Genomic DNA, 20,747 nt, shown 5'->3' with positions numbered 1-20,747 from the left:
CAGTCTCACATTTCTTTCTTTTCTAAGTATGATTTCATGGACTGCCTGAGATCTTATTTTCCTTGTATTATTCTAGCACAGCACTGCTGACACTCATAAAGGTGCAGGGGGGAAAGAAAGGTCCATTTCTTATGAGCAACAAAAGAAAACCTTAGCAGCTAATTATGCAAATCTCCAGCGCAAGCTGGACCCTTACATTGCACATTCAATAATGCCATTTTAATACCCAAACACTGTGAAGCGGGCCAAGTCTAAAGTCATAACCGTCATGAAAAGGAGTGGTGAAGTAATTAAAGCAAGAAGGGAGTCATGACTCAAAGGTCATATTAGCAGTTCCATTAAAACTTAAATAATCCTGGCCAAGTAAATTAAGCCTCCCTGTGCTTCAACATGGCTATTTAAAAGAAAATAAAAAAGCAGGATTAATATTACTGAAAGGAGTATTATAAGCTATCCACATATTTTCTACCTGAGAATAAAATGTTCCATTGAGTAAGCTCGAGAGGAACAGAGTGGGTGTGCGCTGTGGTGGCGGAGAGAGGGAGGGAAGGAGGAAAACAGTGTGACAGGAAATGGCATACTCCCCAAGGCTGGATGAATCCTAGTTCACCGAGTGGTGTGGCAGAAGGATGTGTGTGGAAGGCCATCTAGAAATAACCGAAGTATGAATTATATATAGGCAGTTTTGTTGGTATCAAACATATGAAATAACACGAATTTCATTAACCAAGTGTTGCCAGGAGGTTCCCAAATCTCTTAATTAGAATCACCTTATTAAAAATACTATTAAACAGCTCACTCAGATACAAACGCCTGTGTATACCCATGACCTCCCAAATCAGAATGCCCAGGGACAGGCCTCTGAAATCCATTTTTCCAGAATTCCCATGTGATTTAGATAATCATAAACATTTAGGAATGATTACATGAGAATGATTTGTAATTAGATTTTTTAATATTCCTGTGTGCATAGATGCTTCTAATGGATTCAAAAACACATAAACCTATTATCTGAAATCTTAGTAATATTACTAAAAGTTTTACTAGTTCCTGTTTTCATAGATAATATAGGCATACCTCTCACAGACCCTAACGTGAGATTTTTATCTTAAAGATTGAATGCAAAATAGCTTCTATATTTGTGCCTTTCTATGAGTATGGCAATGCTGAACAATAGCAACAACAAAAATCCTATTAAGTTCTCTTAGTTAGAGTCAGAGCAACACATATGGATTCTGTTTCATTAAAACCCTTTTTATATTTAAGCACTGAGAAAGGTTATAAGTCTAGCAAGAGTATGTCCAAAATTATCTGGGACAGTGCCATTTTAATATTCTGACCCACTAAGTTAGGGGTGTCGAACTCAATCAGAGAAGGGGCCAAAATCTAAAATCCAGCCTAAATCGCGGGCCGAATGGTTTCCTGAACAGTCATAAACTGACAATTTCATAAACTGACAGCGGAGTGCAGTGATGACAGCGCGGTGCGGGCCACATTGCAAGGCCTGGCGGGCTGGATTTGGCCCGTGGGCCTTGTGTTTGACATATGTGCACTAAGTCTTAGAACACTAAACCTGGATTTGTCTTAAAATTTTAGGTTATAACAAACAATCATTCTATTTACAGGTTTCCATAAAAGTGTTTGTAACTATAACATTAAAAAGTCTCCAACTTGTAAGACAGGAGAACTTGAAACGAGTTGTTTTTTAATTGGGAAAATGCTACATAATTTTGGCATAGATGTAGGCCACTAGAATCTCTGATAAGTAGTATTAACATCTCAGATTGACCGTTTTACTGTATTTTCAATTTCTGATATGACATTCATTTTCTGCTTCTTGAATAAGCTCAGCAAGAAAATAATTTCTATTTGGAAAAGATTTAAGGAAATTTGATTTTGTTTTTTTTTTTAATTAAGGAAAGGGCTATGCTGAAGGGTCAATCAAACTGTTATCCTGGGTTCTTTTTTATCTGAGCTTTACCTTTATCTTGCTGGTCCCTGAGCTACATAACATTTCAATCTCTGTTTCCTGATATTAATATGTATTTATTGTTGGGACACGGCATGGCCAGCAATCTTGACTAGGGCATTGTGGGAAAGCTCTTCCCCTAACCCCTTAGAAGTATCAGTATCAGTTTGGACTGTGTAGTCTCTTTCTGAAGTGAAATCTAGGCTTCCTCCCAGATGCTTGCAGCCAAGAAGAACATATAGCCCCTCATTACCATAATCAGGGCCATTCTATTCCCACCCAAGACAGCCAGGCCTACCTGCCTTGAAGTCCTTTTACTCTATTGAAATCCTGCCCCCATAAGTTTGATAGGTGTACTTGATGGTCAGTCCTGAGTGACCACACCTGGAACTGTCCTTCTGGAACGTGAGTAAAAACTAAAACCTCAGTCAGTGGGAAACATCTTATATCCTTTCTATTCCTATCCTGCAATGTTAAAATTTCCCATTTGCATATTAAAACTCAATATTACTTTGCTTTCAAAATAATCTCTTTTGGAAAGCAATTTACCTAATGAATGATTCCTTTATCTGCAGATTACTCAAAGGATAGTTCTGTTTCCTGTTCTCTACAAGGAGAAAATGAATGTCTTATTACATTCCTAATAACTACAGACAGCGAAGGGAAAACCATCATTCACAGCATCAACGAGAAAGGTGAGTGGCATGCCTTTCATTGTCAATGGTAAGCGATACTACATGGGAGAGGTAAAAACAACCAGAAAGACACTTTGGGTAGCTTGCCAGGAAAGACATTTCCAAATTTTTGATGATATGCCTCTATTTTCCCAATGACTGGAAGGTTTGATAGCTTCCAATATCTCTTAATAAGACTAGATGACAAGATGAGTGTATTTGCACCAATCATCCTCTCCCAGAAAGGCTGAATGCAGGAAGCGTACTTTTAGGAAAGACTAACGGGAAAAAGCATAACAGCCTATGAGACTGAGTTTTGAATCAGGTGAACCTTGGTTCAAATCCTGCTCCGCCACTTACTAGCTGCTTCACACTTTGGAAGATACTTGCCTCTATTTCCCCATCTGTAAAATAGGAAAAATAATACTTTCTTTTAAGGAATTACTCAGGGATTAAATGGAATGATGCATATAAAACATGTACCAATTCATAACCTAGAGCCATGGGTCATTAGATGATAACTCCGAATCAAAAAGACACAAAGCGGGAAGTGAGGAAGTGTTCTGAGTCCGTTGCTTCTGTGGCTTTGCTTCCACACCAGCTTCTGGAGCCGCCTGGGGACTCAGGAAGCCCTCAGATAAAAATCACATCTTCAGTGAAGAGGAGACGGAAGTTTATATTAGAAGTTGATATAGAGAAGAGAGAACAGTGGGAGAGGAAGGCACTTTTGTTGAGAAGTTGTTAAACTTCAGGGAGCATCAGACGCACCTGAGTGTGGCCCAGGCAGCTCTGACACAGACGGTTTCAGGACCTCCTCTGAGCGACTCTGCCTTACAGCCTTGGCCACATTCTTGGACACTCACAGGTGCCCATCTTTTCAGTCCTCAGTTAAGAATGTGCCCCTCGCCTGGCCGGCGTGGTTCAGTGGTTATTTCGGCCTATGAACCACAAGGTCACAGTTTGATTCTCAATCAGGGCACATGCCTGGATTTCAGGCTCCATCCCCGGTGTGGGGCATGCTGGAGGGAGCTGATCAATGATTCTCTCTCATCACTAATGTTTCTATTTCTCTCTCCCTCTCCCTCCATCTCTGAAAGCCATATATATATTTGTGCGTGTGTATATATACACTATATATATACATTATATATATATATATATATATATATATATATATATATATATATATATATATATATATATATAATGTGTCCCTAAACCTTTCCAGCAGAAATGATAGCTGCACTAAATCAGACCTTCCCAGCACTTGTCAGCAACTTCCTCCTCCCCCATAAAGCCTGGAGCCTGAGTTCTGCCCCAGACAACAGCAGTGAAGGCAGGCTAGAAGGCACATGTGTTTTGTTGTTTGTGCTTGCTCATCATGGTGCTGACAAAATATTAAGTCCTAAATTTGAAACCAAGAGTATCAAACTGCCATCACTTCAAAGTGTGAAAACCAAAGCAATACCAAGGTAACCAAAGAATAAGTTTAAAACATTGAAACCAAGCAAGAGAATATGATTAGAAAAATATCACATTGCAGGACTAAGGGAGAGGCAAGATGCAAGGCTATTTTTGTGACCATGACCTTGGAGCTCAAGTGGGCAGAGTACAATTGGAGACATGTTCTTGAGAATCTCATGTAAATAGACTTCTTTAAAATGAATACGGTATGTAAAATGCATTATAGGCCATTAGTTAAAGAAAGTTAAGGTGAATTCTATTGTATAAGGAAGGATTATTTTACTGTAATTTTGTCACTGTCTGTTTTATAAAGTCAAATTCTTCAACTAGACCCACAATTTGTGACTGTGGCAGTGGCTTTCGCGTGTTTTTCTTAAATCAAAATCATTTTTTATAATATTATTTCCATTGGGAAAATGAGTTCCAAGCAACAAAAACAAACTTCCAGTATAGGGTCTGTTTTTAATTCAGGGGCTTTTGTATATAGTTGGTTTAATTTTTATTTATTTTTATTTATTTGTGTGTGTGTGTGTGTGTGTGTGTCTGTGTGTGCACGAAACATCCCTTTAGCTGATAAATGCCTCCTTGTTACTGAACTGTTGGTGTTTTTTCTTTTATTGTCCCACACAATCTGAGTGGCACATCAACAGGCCATCTTTCCAAGAGCACTCAGGTGCCCTGAGCCTTTACAGTTTTTTCTTCCCCCGTGCTTTTGTAGTCATTAGTCACCTGACAGCTCCAGGAAGGCTGCCTTCCTGGCAAGTGTTGGCCTTCTAGCTAGATAGGCCAGATATCTCAGGGTCCTGAGGGCAGAGCCATCCCCATGAGTCCGTAGTTCCCTCTCCCTTTAAGACCAAAGACACTTCGGACAGCTAGTGGGAGGTCTGGATAGAAAAGAGGCAAATAGGAAAAGAGGAGAATGAGCTTAAGAATTCCAAACAAATTGAAAAAGAAACCAAGTGAAGGGTCATCATCAGGGGGGTGTGGATGTAGGGAGAGCTTCGCTCATTTTTTTTTTCTTACATCTGGAAAAACTTTCAAGAATAAGAGCCACATTCATGAGGGGCCGGGCAAGAATGATCGTTGGGGAGTCTTCCTGGCAGGGATGTGGAAGTGGCTTCCAACTGGGAGGTTCCAGGCCCTCGTGGTCTTGAGGATAAAAAAGGAGGAAGAGTGAATTTGTTGTAGTAATAATAGCAACTCTCGGCACTGAGCCCTTACTAGTACCATATGCCAGGTATTATTCTAGATGCTTTACATGTATTAATTCAGTTAATACCCCCAACAGCCATATAAATCAGGTATTGTTATTATTTCCATTTTTATAAGTAATGAAATTGAGGCATATAGAATTTAAATTTTGCAGCAATTATGTACCAGCGCTGGTCCTGGATCTGGAAGTCCATGTTCTTAACTATTGTGCTATACTGCCTCCCACTGGCTGTCTGAACATAATAAATATTTGAATCCCCAAAATATGTTAAATCAGCACTGTCCAATATAAATGTTAATGCAAACTACATATATAATTTTAAATTTCCTAGTAACCATATTAAAAAGTAAAAAAGGTTTAAATGAACTTTAATGTTTTATTTAATCCACTATATCCAAAATATTGTCATTTCGATGTGTAATCAATATAAAAACTAGAAATTGTTTACATTTTTTTTTCTTTTAAGTCTTTGAAATTAGTCACACAACCTAATTTGGAAAGTCACTTCTGTAGTGTTCAGTAGCCGTATGTGGTTGACCTCTACCAGACTGGCAGCATTAGAAACTCAGGTCCTTAGAATTAGGTGCCGTACTGACCTGGGTTTTCTATTGTGTAATACTTGCTTTGGTTCTTGGGCCAAGATCTTGTCTTGAGAAATGAATAATTCCCAATGATTCTAAATTCTTAAAATAATCATCTCTGCAAGGTCATGCTAATTCCTCCTCTTTTATATTCCCTAGTGGCGAGCCCTCCTAACTCACCTTCTGGCTGCAGGGTCTTAGTAAGGTTCATCTTGCTTTAAGCAAGAATATGCTATGCCCTGCCCCAAACATTCTGTAGTCAAAGATGTAGCCAATATATATTCTCATTGTTAGGTACCTGCTGCTTTCTTTGCAGGAGTATTTCTAACCTGTTAGAAGCAGCCTTGGTTCATTTGCTATTATAGAAACAGTCTTTAGATCCTCACACTTTACTTGCCATTTCATTAGCTCCTTTACTTATTTCTGCATAATCTCCTCACACGGTTTTTTGGCCAAAGAACAAAGATGTGTGAGGCCAGGCATCACACTGTCAGGGGGTCATTAGTCCCGCTCAAATTCAGACCAGCTATAAATTCTTACCTTGAAAGTAGCATGAGTAATCTGGGTGTATAGCTCTCCTTATTAAATATTGAAAAGCACTAAGAGTTCAAATAAACTAAGCATGATTCATTTCCTCCTCAGATGCCATGAATTTGCCTCACTTCTTGCAGAGGGAGGCGGATATTTAACGATAATTTTTATATGGGATATTTTTTTCCCATGAAAGCAAGGGGAGAGCTTACTTATACTGTTTCATTAAAACTGTGTCATCTCCCAGGCATATTGCAAGAATTATTAGTCGTTCTGCGTCAATGAGGGAAGGTACGGTATAATTGCAAAATTACATTACTATCATCAATAGTCAAAATAACATTTCATAGAATGTTCAAGTTAAAAGGACTATGCAAAACATCTAATTTTCCAAACTTCCCTGAAGATAACAATCATTTGGAGTACTTTTAGTAATAAAAAAATATTTGGCTGCATCTGAGACCGACTAAATGAGAATCTCTGGGGAGAGGTCTAGGAAGCTGTGGGTTTAATCAGAATGAGCTCCTGGGCTTAACCTATTTCAGGGAAGGAAGGGAACAGTAAAGTCCCACACCTTTGTTTTACAGGTGAGGGTTCTGGGGCTCAGAGAGATCAAAGGACTTGATGGGTTTAGATGGTTCCTGTATTTCAATTCAGATAGGAATTGAACCCACTTCTCCTGACCCCAGTCCCAAGAACTTTTCAGGACATCAGGCATTAGAGTTAAAATAAAACTGAAAGCTGTGATTCTCTTCTGTCTATTGAACTTTTTATAAATTAGAAATCAGCAGCAGGCCCTTACTGGTTTGGCTCAGTGGATAGTTGGCCTGCAGACTGAAAGGTCCCAGGTTCAATTCCAGTCAAGGGCATGTACCTTGGTTGTGGGCACATCCCCAGTAGGGGGTGTGCAAGAGGCAGCTGGTTGACATTTCTCTCTCATTGATGTTTCTAACTCTCTATCTCTTTCCCTTCCCTCTGTAAAATAAATCAATAAAAATATTTTTTTAAAAGAAAAGAAAAGAAATCAGGAGCAATAGGTAGGAAACTTTTCAGGGGGCAGGTTTCATATAATTTTGAAAATAATCTCTTAGTTTCAAAAAATAAATAAAAGTAATTATGTGTATGTGCACACACACACACACACACACACACACACACACACACACTCATCTATTTCTACTTTATCATATACCCAGAAGAGACTATGTTTAATGATTAAACTGTATCTTATTTATGCTCCTTTAAATATTCCATGTGCATTAATTTTCACTCTTTCGGATTCTAACTCTGAGTCAGCCTTTCCAGTGTCTATCCATTTGCTTTGAATAGCCAAACTGCTACTTTTATGTTCTGTTCTATATACTTTGAAGGAACAGGGCTATCCTTCGACAAGTAACTCATTTAAAAATATTTTTTTTCAGCAAAACAAATGGTGATACTATTTTCCTCTCTACTAGAAAAAAACATGGTTGGAAAACTTAACAAATGTTTATTAAAATGTTAATTGTACCATCTTCTTAATATAATTTTCTTTGTTCCCACAGACTGTCCAAAACCACCAAACATTCCCATGATCATGTTGGGGGTTTCACTGGCTATTCTTCTCATTGGGGTTGTCTTACTGTGCATTTGGAAGCTGCTTGTGTCATTTCATGATCGCAAAGAGGTTGCCAAATTTGAAGCAGAAAGGTCAAAGGCTAAGTGGCAAACGGTATGTAAACATGTAGGAGCTACTCCTTGTCTAAGGGAGAAAGTGTCTCGTAGGAGAAACGGGAAGTCAGCTCTCTTCTGCTCTAAAACAAAGTTAGCACGTCATGTTCTTTCTTTGCTCCTCTCACCATGTCCTCAACACCTTTGACTTCTGTTCTGCCTTGGAGACAAAGGAACCTCTGTCCACTAATTGAGTCCCAGGCGTTACTCATCCTCATCTCATGCATTTGTCTCTCGGAACAGTGGGGGATTTCCCCACTCTGGAGTCTCCTTATTTATTAGTAGCTACTTTAGGACACCAAGGGCATATATTTTATTTCTCACCACCAGGAAGATCCATCAGGCCCCATTTGATAAAACATAGGTGCTGTGGGCACACACTTCCACAAACATTTATGTTTTATTAATGGAATAAGATTCATGAGTACTAGACAGTTCATGCCCATTACCATGGAAATACACATTACTCAAAATAGGTCACGAAGAAAAGTTGAGAAGAGTTTTTAAATACCATCCAGTTTTTCTGAATACCATACATTTCAAACAGCTACCTGAAAAAAAAAATCCCAAAAGTATCAACCTTTAAATATACATACTCAATAGATATAATTTATGTGTCTCCTCTTTACAGAGAGCAAACGCAAACCAGGACTCCAATTTTGTGTGTTTCTTTTCCACAGGAGAGATAGTTACATTTCTAGAGGCCCATAGAAACAATTTCATGGTTTTAATTTCATCTCTCTATCCCTAATGGTGCATCCAGCTATCTAATAGCAATTATCTTACATTGCTGATTCTAAAAACAGTAATATCACAGGAGAAAACACAAGCCAGCACAATGCTCCTGAGGGCTCATCTGCCCAGATAAATTGCTGTTACAAACACTTTTTTCTCTAAGTTTTTAGTAGTATCTTCAATTCCTAGAGCAAATGGAATCTTCTGTTTCAGATAAATTTATCTTGATAAGGGATGTTTATATGTTATGTAGTTATTTTTAAATAATCATATTATATGGTGAAGGACAAAGGACCATAGAACATTTTATATACTTGATCTTCCCATTAAAAATGCCTTCATACATAACAACCAAATGAAATGTATGGATCTTATTTTGATTCTGATTTGAATAGTCCGAAGAAATACTTTTTTTTTTTTTTTTTTTTTTTTTACAAATGGAAAAAGGTAGACTGGTATTAAAATGATAGCAACATATTGTGATTAATTTAATTAGGTTTGATAATGGCATGATGACTTCGCTAAAAAAAATAATAATAATCCAGATTTTGGGGTGAACGAAAATGAAGCCTGGTTTGTCCTAAAATCATTCAGCCAAAAGAGAGAGAGATAAGAGTGAGTGATAGTTGAAGTAAGTGTGGCAAAATCTTGATAATTGTTGAAGCTGGGCAATAGGTCTACAGAGGTTCATTAGACAGCTTTTATCTTCTTTTGTATATGTAGGATTTTTTCATAATTAAAAAAAAACCTTTAGGAAAGTAAATTGTGGTTTTTGCATTGAGTATATAGTCTACCCATCCATAACGAAGTCAAATGTAACCTACAGGTTAGTTTGGTGACTTAGAACTTGAGGCCACAGTGTTGGGACAGTAACATAACCGGATACCCTGGCCATCGCTGTCTTTAACTCCTACAAACTATCAAGCAAATGCCTGGCAATGGTTAGTTAGAAGGGCAACTAGGCAAAAGAATGTCATTAAGTTGGCATAAAAAACAACAACAATCCAACAGCAGCAGTTAGTTGAATAACCACCAGTGCCATGCAATCATCTTCATATTCCCAATTTAAATGTACAGAAACTGAGATTCTGAGTGGTTAAGAGATTTCTCCAAGTGTTGATCCCAACTGCAGCCTCTTCTTCCAAGCACAGCCTTGACACTCTGGGAAATAAAAAGCAGGTGTTCCACAAATAAGCACTTGGGCAATTATGTGATGTCTATCTACCAAGCAGCACATTTTAATGTTCTCATACAAAAGCATGATTACTGACAAGTGATTAATATCTTTAAAATAACATTTTAATTAATAGTTAATTTCCCCAAAACATGAATTGTTTTCTCTTAGGATGTAGAACATGACTGAAATTCAAATGCTAAAATTTTGCAATTTCTACATCTAATATGGAACAAAAAATATGCATTATACAGATTAAAGCATGAATGAAAAATGTTATTCCCTTGTCAAACTGAGTTTCTTTGAATAACTAATGTTTGATGTTCTTGACTAGATAATGACTGGATAATAATTATTCACTTGGATGCAAAAGAGGTTTAACTCCAGTTATTCAACCCAAATTTCACTAATATTGGGAAAAAATGTTGCTCAATGCATCCATTTTGTGATCTTCAATTTTATTCTGTTTTTATTAAAAATATATTTCTTCTTGAAGAATTGAATTTCACTGGTCTTCAAAGCCCAGGGGACCTCCACATACTACAGAGATAGTTGCATCTCCTGACTCCAAAGGTGACAGAGCTGAGGATGAAAACGAGTTTCATTCTTGCTTTCTGGAACATGTCATCCTAGCCATAAAGAAAGGCTACCTTTTACTACTTTTAAAAATAACACCCACATCCACGTTCTTTATGAAAACAGAAAGGGGAGATATTTTAATTCATCTTTGATTAAACATTTTTTCCCCCTAGGATGACAAGTCGTTAATTAGCGGCAAAGAATGTTCAGTCTGACATTTCTAGCAGTCATGGATTGATTTTGTACTGTACTAAACAAATCAGGTCTGTGTTTGGCAGTTAGGCAATCATTAAGAAAGCTGTGGGTCATGACAGAGAGCTTTCTTATTACCACTTTTCCAAGCTCTAAAAATGTGCCATTACATTTGCAGAATCCACAGCCTAAACTAGTACTCCCAGATGCCTGGGGGGATTAGCCTAGTCACCCCACATGGTTGGAGGAAACACACCTTGTCAGGGAAGGAGTGCAGACTCACCTGAAATGGAACCAGACACAAGCCTGTGTCTCCACTGAAAATCTTTTGTGGGAAGTTGCCACCTGCGTGGCACTAGAAGAGGCAAGGTCAGACATTGTCACACTTCCTGCTGTCAACGAAACCCAGGTTGAGCTCATTCTGCTGAGCTGTGAGCATCAGTTAAGAGCAGGAAACACTCTCCCCTCCCCAATATACACTTGCTCTCTCTTTTAAACTTCCACCTTACCCTCCTACTACAGTGGGGTCTGCTTTATCCACCATCACCTATTAGCATGCCCAGGCCCTACAACTAGCTTTGCAAGAGACTTCCAAAATATTGTAGGCCTGAATAAATGAAATTGCTTTAAAAATATAGAATGGAAACCACACAATCAAAATTACACATTCAACTAAGTGTCTACAAAATAACATTGTGTAATCAATCAGTCAATCGCAACTCATCATCTCCTTTCAGTGCATATAAGTGACATTTAGAGTGAGATGGGGTGAATTTCAATTTGTCTGACATGATATGGGAGGGGGTCCCTGAGAGAGTTCCTTGCCCTTCACTGATCCAAGCTGTCCCTGCTCACAGTCATTTACTCTGAATTTCAGAGTACCTTGCCTCCTCCCTAAGCCACCCTCTTCCTTCAGGCCATTATCCTCACCCTGCCCTTCTTATTTTTTCTCTCTTTCCTCTTCAATTCATTTCTTATTATTCTGTAACCAACATAAACTGAATAGCATATAGTTTCTTAAACTTAATAGAATCCCATGTTTTTGTTTGCAAATAATACTCTACCTGCATCTAAGAACACATTAGTATGCTCATCACCCTCCAAATTTCAAGTTCTTATGGAAGCGGAATGAAGTAAGAACTGGAGGGCCCTCAGATTTATCCAGGCTGACCGCAGGAGCAGAGACAATATGCTGACTTAGCCTTCACTCATCATCCACCACCAACGAGCCTCTTTTCTGTCTGCCCTCATGACTGAGCTAGCATCTCACTCCAAAGGCCTGAGAACAGGTGACATGTTCCTCAGTCTTGGCTCAGTCCACTGGCTCTGGGCAACAGAGAAACAGGTGCAAGTGTTATTCCTCCTCAAAATGAAGACACTGTGGTGAATCCAAGGGCAACAGGTGGGAGAGACCAGGGAGCATTTTTCATTTTATTGAGGCGTTCTAAGAGCTGAGAGAAGTGTACTTAGAAAGCCAATGTAATCATGTTTTTTTCAGATCTATGCCTAGAAATTGCTACCATTTCTACAGTTCATGAAATAAGGAGACCAACGTATAAGATTTAGCAATTTGGAGGCGCTGAGATGATATGTGGACTCCATGTACACTGAGAAATAGGCTTGGGAATGTTAAGAGTACCAAAACCCTGGGGGGAAACATCTTTATTACACTCTCCAGGACAAAAAAGGAAAGCAATTTCCAAATAGAAAGAAGAGCTCTAAGTTAGAGCAAATAAGAAGAGGCAGCATTTACTGGGAACTGTGAGCCAGGCACTATGCTAAAGTATAGTACCTCGCAGATAAGGGAGGCATTTTGGCAATCTCTCTCATAGATAAGGACACCAAGGCTTGGAGTTGCTTAAGGAAAGTCACACAGTGCTGCTGGATTTGAACCCAGGCTGCCTGACACCTGAGCTTCTGTGGTCAGTCTTGGAATGAAGGAGAAAAGAGACTGACTTACCCAGACATCTTGTGCCTGCCAGGAGCGGTTAGACCAAAGGAGAGAAATAGAAGGAACAAGCTTGGCATTTCTTTAAACACCTAGAGAGCCTTGGTCCTTCTGGTCCTGGTGACAGCCCCTGGACACATACCGACACCCAAACAGCACAGCTGAGTGACCCAGGCATCAGTGCCCCCCTCTCACTGCCCCAAGGGCATACGCATCTTGCCCAACCTGCCTTGGGACCTGTACTCCTTCACAAGTGCAGTGTCGCAAACACCCGACTTGTGACCCTGATTCAAACAAAAGCCACCTGGTTCTTTCTCCATCCAGAGCAGCAGACACTGTCCTTGGAATCTTCCCCTGCTTCTCCCAAGCAGCTAGCTGCTTCTCTTTCTGAAATTTAACCTCATTTTAGCAAATTATTTGTGCCTTTGTTTAATGCCTCTCACCAGAAACACATTTCCTTTTTTTTTTTTTAATATATCTATTTTTATTTATTTCAGAGAGGAAGGAAGAGGGAGGGAGAGAGAGATAGAAACATGAATGATGACAGAGAATAATTGATTGGCTGCCTCCTGCATGCCCCACACCGGGAATCAAGCCCACAACCAGGGCATATGACCTGACTAGGAATCAAACCTTGACCTCCTGGTTCATGGGTTGATACTCAACCATTGAGCCACACCAACCTATTCAGAAACACATTTCTTCTTCTTTTTTTATTTTAAATATATTTTTATTGATTTCAGAGAGGAAGGGAGAGGGAGAGAGAGATAGAAAATTCAGTGATGACAGAGAACGACCAATTGGCTCCCTCCTGCACACCCCACACTGGGGACCAAGCCTGCAACCAGGGCTTGTGTCCTGACCAAGAATCAAACCAGTGACCTCCTGGTTCCTGGGTCGGTGCTCAACCCACTGAGCCACACCTGGCTGGGCACATTTCTTAAATGCAGGTGTGCTACTGTGCCATCATCTCTGTATGCTCACTTTTTTCATTTTTTACTTTACATTTTACTTTGAGTCATCTATTGGTTCATTCTATTCATTCAATAAACAACCGAGTGCTTACTGTGAACTGGGCACTGTTTTCAGTACAGTTAAAATCTTGTTTTCAATCAATAAAGTAGTGCATTTCCAAAAAGGATAAGATTTTTAGAATACACACATAGGGCTAGTTCTGCATATTAAAAAATAAAATGAGGATGTATTAACTTTAAAGTATTAAAAGTATAACATCAAAATTATTCAAATGGCTTGCAAGATTGAGACTGACTCTCTTTTTCCAATTGGTAATGTACAATAAAATTATTTAGATATGTTAAAACAGTGTAATAACAAAATGTACATACTTTCATTTGAACATCCTCTTTATTTTTTAGGGAACCAATCCACTGTACAGAGGCTCCACCAGCACCTTTAAAAATGTGACCTACAAACACAGGGACAAACAGAAGGTGGACCTTTCCACGGACGGATAGAACCACTTCACGCACGAAAAATGTCTGTTTCACTGATATGAAATGTTAATGCACTGCTTAGTGTTCCTTTCTTTGTTGCTTCAAAATGAGCTTGGTTTAAGGTAATGATAGGTCATTTGGAGATCAGTCTTTCTCTGTGTGAAGATTAGAGACTGTGTTGGCAGGTTCAAAATAATCGAGAAGAGAAATGCCTTAGCAAAGGGGGGACTTTGGGGATCATTTGAGGAATGCTCACTCTGTTGCATTAATGTCTCAGAAAATCATCAGAATGATTCATGGGAGCCTGATCTGCATTTGAAAAATGTTTGAAATTAGAATCTCATTTGTATCTAGAATATAGCTACCTGAGGTGAGGTCTTTGTCTCAGCCAAGTCACAAGGCCCATATGTTCCCCTTACATATGCACATTCGCCAACTTATTCCAAACTTTTAGTAAATGTGCCTTTCCTAAAGAAGAATTTTTATTTATTTTTTTTATTTTTTTGTCTAAGAGATTCTGGTTTTACTTCAGCTGAAAGAATGCAATTTTCTAAGAAAATCCCAAATGTAAGAATGAAAATTAAGTGTTAATTACTGTGAATTTGTCTGAACCTAAAAGTCAGATATACAAATGAGTGTTTTATTTGTTTTACAGATGAGGAAGAAGTAATTTATAATTTTAGGAAGTCGCCAGTAAAAATAAACAAACAAACACACACACACACACACACACACACACACACACACACACAATGAAATAACAAGCCTATCATTTAGATTATTTTCAGTTACTCACCCCAAAATAAACTTCTATACTCAGATCCCCTCCTGCTTCTGAGTCTTCAAACTATTGCTTCTCCCTAATTTCTCAATCCATTTTGCTCAGTTTCACAGTCTTCTAACCCCTGTAATTGCCATATGAAAGTTTTAATTTCTTTTTAAAGAATCACTTTAAATGGCTAGTTTATTCAACAAGAGCTCCCATATTACAAAAGGAACAACATTTTAAGTGGTTTTAAGTCAAGCACATCGAGAGTACAAAAGTCCCTTGTGCATAATGGGTTTCCTTACCTATATTCTTTTCCCACTTGCATAACCAAACTTGACATTTCAGCTGCACATGGTAAATATGCATGACATATTTACTTTAAAAAGTAAGGTTTTGCTTGCAAAATACATGGGGGTGATTAGGGATCCTTAAATTGACTAAAGAGTTGGACACTGCAGAATAACATTTCTTACAGTAAATACTACTTTACAAAGCACGCTCTTCTCTGATCTTCGTAAGGAAACTAGAGTTCAGAGAGTAAGTAGAACTGGTCCAAGATCCAGACCTTCTAGCTCCAAACCGTGTCTCCTTTCCTCAGCATGAGGCTGACTCCTTGAAATGATAGAAATGATCTTGTGAGTTAAGCAGCAACTCCCATTTGCTGGACCGAACATACGACATTTCAACTACTGGGTTACAGGTGAAGTCTTGTACTTTTGTGACATGTTTAGTCCCTTTGAGTAAATGTCAATGTGAAGTCTTTTGCTACGTGAAGAGTTCATTCTGTAATGGAGGCTTCAAGCTTACCCACTGAATTGGAGCAGATTACTCTGTGGTAAGTCTCATCAGTCTTACAGGTAGATCTGTGCACACTGATTACTTGGAGACTTTTTACTTCTGGTTTCTTAATAACTCAGGTAAATCTCACACTTGTGGAGTACACAGCTACAGTAAACAATTACTAAGCAATCGCCTTGGAAACCTGAAGGGCAGATGTGCCCTCTACTTCCCCACTGAAGCCCAAGGTCTGGGGAAATCTAGAGCAACAAGGAAGTTGCAGTTCTGATGGCACAACCGTAGTATTCACCTCGACATGTGACATTTCTGTATTATTACTGGAATGGGATTTTAGAAAATATAAGTTTTCCTCCTGTGTGTATATATAGAGAAGAATTTGCTATTTGTCTGAATACTGTTTTGACCCAGGGCTGGACCTTGAAAAGGCCAAAACATTAACAGTAGTACTTCTGTTCACTGAAGAGTTACGTTACATGAAGATAAAATGGGTTTTGTAAGTTGTTTTATTGTATTTTGTGTTGACATAAATAAACATGGTAATTTAAACAATGAGCCGTAGATGGTCGATAATGCCTTTTATTTTCTTGGTACAAAACCCCCTTCTTGGATTTCTGGATCCCTGTGTGACCTGCTCTGGCCGCCTTGGGGCCGAGGAGAAGAGCAGAAAGAGGCAGCCACAGGACGCCAGAGACAGCAGAGAACAGGCTGTAATTTGCTGCCTGGTTATAATGCTACCATTATGAGGCCTTTTAAAACAGGCTTGGACATTACCGCCTATTTTGTGAAAGCAGGGTTAATGTTATGGGTTGAATTGTGGTCCCCACCCTAAAGCTCATATACTACTGAGGTCCTAACCCCCAGTACCTCAGAATGTGACTGCGTTTGGACGTTCGGTATTTGAAGAGGTAATTAAGTTAAAATGAGATCATCAGGTTGGGCCCTGATCCGTTGTGATTGGTACACTCATAAGAAAAAGAGATCAGGACACGGAAGTGCACAGAGGGAAGGCCTCACAGAGGCACCGGGGGAAGGCAGCCATCTACAAGCCAACGAAAGAGGCCTCCGCAGAAGCCGGTGCCTTGATCTGGGACTTCCAGCCTCCAGAACTGTGAGCAGCTGCATTTCTGTGGTTTGAGCCGCCCACCCTCGGGTGCTCTGCCTGGCAGCACTAGCATACTAATGCGGTCAGGTAGTGCCATTTTTCTGGGCCTCCATTTGGCAGATTCCATGGCGCCATGCTCATTTTCCTAATCAGAAAAACAAAAAACAACAACAACAAACAGAGAGGCCAAACACTAACGAAAAAGTCAGCCTAGAAAAAGTCATGTCTTAGAAAGGCCCATTCCTTACAAAAGGAAAGAGAAAGTCTGGACAAGGGTAATTTTGTGCTGAAACACACTAAGGCTGGAGGTCTGGAAACCCACAAACTGCCCCTATTTTGAGGAACACGAAGAAAGTCACTTTTCTCCTTTATTTTTCCATCTGTAAGATGGTGTCAATGCCTGTCTTTTTTAGGAACTCTGACAATACCTGACACCCAGCAGGGGCTCAATAAAGCCATTCACTCAGTAATTTTAAGAATCTAATATATGCCAGACTCTGTTCTTAGGCTTATGCACCTAAGCAATGAGCAAAATAAGAGTTTTCCATACTCCCAAATGGAAGAGAAGATAGTAACAAGTACATGCATATTACCAGAGTACTGGGTTCAGTTTATCCACATCCCAGATCCAATTGGCCCTGCCTGTCTCCCAGATCTAAGCTGGGAGTCACCCCAGCACTGACTCACTCAGTCCCCTTGGTAGGAAAGCCTCTGCTTCCACCTCACTCCCCTGGGGTTGGGGGGGGCACATCAAGTCCTGTGCCCAAGTCCAGAGTGGCAGCTGACCTGGGTTCTAATAAAACATAAATTTGAAAAGAAGAATGCCAGGGTAAGCTGACTTGAACAGAAAGGCACTGAGTCCATTAGGAAAGGGGAAATAAAAGAGCTTACCCATCTGGGCTTCGGGAGAGCCAGGAAAGATTGCAAAACATGGGAAGGAAAAAGAAATAGTCTTTGGGGTAGCAATTATGATTGGGTGTTATTGAAAATGAGATAGATGGTGTGGCTGCTCATGCAAATGTCCTCATCCTTTTGGGCTTGCAGCGTGAGGGCTTCGAGATAAAAGTGAGGCCCAGCCAGTGTTGCTCAGTGGTTGAGTGTTGACTCACCAACCAAGAGATCATTGTTCGATTCCGGTCAAGGCACAGGCCAGGTTGCAGGCTCCATCTCCCCATAGGGGATATGCAGGAGGTAGCCAATCGATGATGTTTCTCTCTCATCCATGTTTTTATTTATCCCTCTCCCTTCCTCTCTCTAAAAATCAATAAAAACATATTGGAGGTGAGAAGTTCAAGTTCCAGGAGGTTTCATCTGAGACTTTACGTGGTATATTTAATTTGGTCCTGATTCCCCTTTAAGATTCCTCAACATAAGAAACGATGGTGCCCTGAAATACTCCCATGAAACCCCCAAATGGCAGACCCTAAATCTTCCCAAACCAACCCAGAGTCCTCCAATTTATCTCTCCACACACATCCTTATAATACTTCTTGAAGGGACACGATACTAGAGAAGCAATCTCACCAGTAATATTTTTCACTACAGGTGAACACTGACCTCTCAAAAGAGCAAAATTTTTTTTTAATTTTTAAAAAATATATTTTATTGATTTTTTACAGAGAAAAAGGGAGAGAGATAGAGAGCTAGAAACGTGGTTGAGAGAGAAACATGGACCGGCTGCCTCTTGCACACCCCCTACTGGGGATGTGCCCACAATCAATGTACATGCCTTTGACCGGAATCGAACTTGGGACCTTTCAGTCCGCAGACCGACGCTCTACCACTGAGCCAAACCAGCTTCGGCTCAAAAGAGCAAATTTTCTTAAATGTTCATGATTCATAGCACTTTCGTAGCATCCTCATCTTATGGGAATCTAAATTGGGGTGGGGGGAGAGAATTCCTTTTAGAGAGAATGTGAAACAGAGACTGAATGAAATGTGATAGAAATATCCCTTCTGTTAAATTTCATTATACTGCAACTTAAGTCAACACAACCAAAAAGTTAAAAATCAAAAACAAAAACAAAAAACAGAAGTAGCTTTTTTAAGAAGTTGGGATATTGGATTTTGGACTTTGGACTAGGATGTTCTAGAACTAGATGCCTAATATTCTGGCTGAGGCTTTTGCAACCAGTAGGTTTTGCACACCATTAGGGCCAAGACATTCATTCTTTGGATGGTGAAACATTCAGTCTTTGGATTGTGAAATGCTATTTCTCTGTGCTTTGGAAACATCTAAAATGTGAATCAAAGGTTAGAAAACTTGACCCACTGTTCTCTCCCACTTGGCTGCACAACCAACAAAGAGAGAGGAGCATGAGCATCCATAAGTTTTTCACCTCTTAAGCTTGTCCTGGAGCAAGGTCCTAAGATAAATCAGACCTGGAAGGCATACAATCGGCCCGCACACGTTATTGGGCATGATTAACGACTTTAAGACTTTACGAGTGGTGCTAGTTCAGTTTGGAATTCCAATCTGACCTTTGTAATTTCTAGGTCATGTTTTATTAGGAAACTTACTGTTCAAATAGTATTTGCTCTTTCTGCCAAAAATGTGTTTACTTTCATGTTCCTTACATAGCTGTTGCAGGTCAACATCTAAAGATAGTGCATCATGAAACTCCATTGTTTATCAATATCTGACTCGGTAAAAAGTCACTATGTTCATTTTTTTTTCATCCAATCGGCTTTGCTATACTTAATATAGATATGTGTGAACACATACAAGCACACACACACACACACACACACACACACACACACACACACATATTTCTTACTAGAGGCCCAGTGCACGACATTCATGCACCTGGGGTGGGGGTGGGGGGTGTCCTACACCATTTCTCAGTCTGGGAGCCCCCAGGGGATGTCCAGCTGCTGCTGAGGCGGGAGAGGCTCCTGCCACCTCTGCTGCACTCACCAGCTGTCAGCCCAGCTTGTAGCTGAGCAGCACTGGTCAGTCTGCCATTCAGTCGATTTGCATATTACCTTTTTATTACATAGGATTTTAACTGATGTATGTTACTAGACTTATTTATATCTATTACTTGATTATTTATTTATATTTATTAATATAAATAAGTGTATCTTACTATACACATGTATTATTTCTTTCTCATTTTACTGTAATTGTTAGTAAAAATAGGTAACACCTGTTGTTTCAAGTGCTTTATAAAATCTAATTCACTTAGAACTCATAACCATCCTATGAGGTGGCATTATTATTGCCTACATTACAGATGAGAAAACTGAGGCACAGATATGTTAAGTAACTTGCTCAGATCACACATCTAGCAAGCTTTGAAGCCAGGATTTGAATCCAAGCAATGTGGATCTGAAATCCATGCCCTTAATCATTATGCTACAGGGACTGATAAACCCTGAAGACATAACAATGATAAAAGTCCCCATGTATTGAGTATCAACTATGAGCATATCTCCCTCCAAAGCACTCAGCCTTAACCACTGTTCTATACTGAACGTCCCTGGTTGGGTCCACCTTCTGCTCTGTCCCTTCCTCTGTATGCAAAAAAAGGTGCTACTACTCCTCTGCCCCTGGTAGGACATGTCCTGGAGTTGCTTTTCCAGATATAGTAATGGATTAGCACTAAGCCATGAAGGCTTAATTGCAGGGTTACTACAGGATAAAATCTTATGATAAAATCTAGCTATAAAATAAAGGCCCTTTCAGGGCATTGGACTCTAACCAATAGAATTAGTGAGCTGGAGAATTAGTGTGGGGCATGTCCGGCTCAGTTCTCATTCTATAGCTTTGCCTGCCACCCTTTAAGTCAGGGGTCTTGTAGGACTGCCCCTCTGAACCCATGCGTGAAGTTCAAAACTCTGGGTTCTAG

The 20,747-nt window shown here is 39.6% G+C and overlaps 1 protein-coding gene across 4 annotated transcripts in view; it reads left to right on the top strand.

Annotated features, from left to right (window-relative positions):
• ITGB6 (integrin subunit beta 6) overlaps positions 1–14,988 on the top strand; it is a 122,798-nt gene extending 107,810 nt beyond the window's left edge. For all 4 annotated transcript variants that reach the window (XM_084891518.1, XM_084891517.1, XM_084891519.1 and 1 more), the window contains 3 exons: positions 2,545–2,664; positions 7,977–8,143; positions 14,147–14,988. In XM_084891518.1, coding sequence (XP_084747644.1) covers positions 2,545–2,664; positions 7,977–8,143; positions 14,147–14,245 — 386 coding nt within the window. In that variant the 3' untranslated portion in view covers positions 14,246–14,988. The remainder of the gene's footprint in view (positions 1–2,544; positions 2,665–7,976; positions 8,144–14,146) is intronic.
• Positions 14,989–20,747: the final 5,759 nt, after the last annotated feature.

The sequence above is a fragment of the Pipistrellus hanaki genome (assembly GCF_964339955.1).
Source record: "Pipistrellus hanaki genome assembly, chromosome: 8".
In the NCBI taxonomy this organism is placed as follows: domain Eukaryota; kingdom Metazoa; phylum Chordata; class Mammalia; order Chiroptera; family Vespertilionidae; genus Pipistrellus; species Pipistrellus hanaki.
The sequence above is the reverse complement of the archived record's forward strand: the minus strand, read 5'-3'. Positions and strand labels throughout refer to the sequence as shown.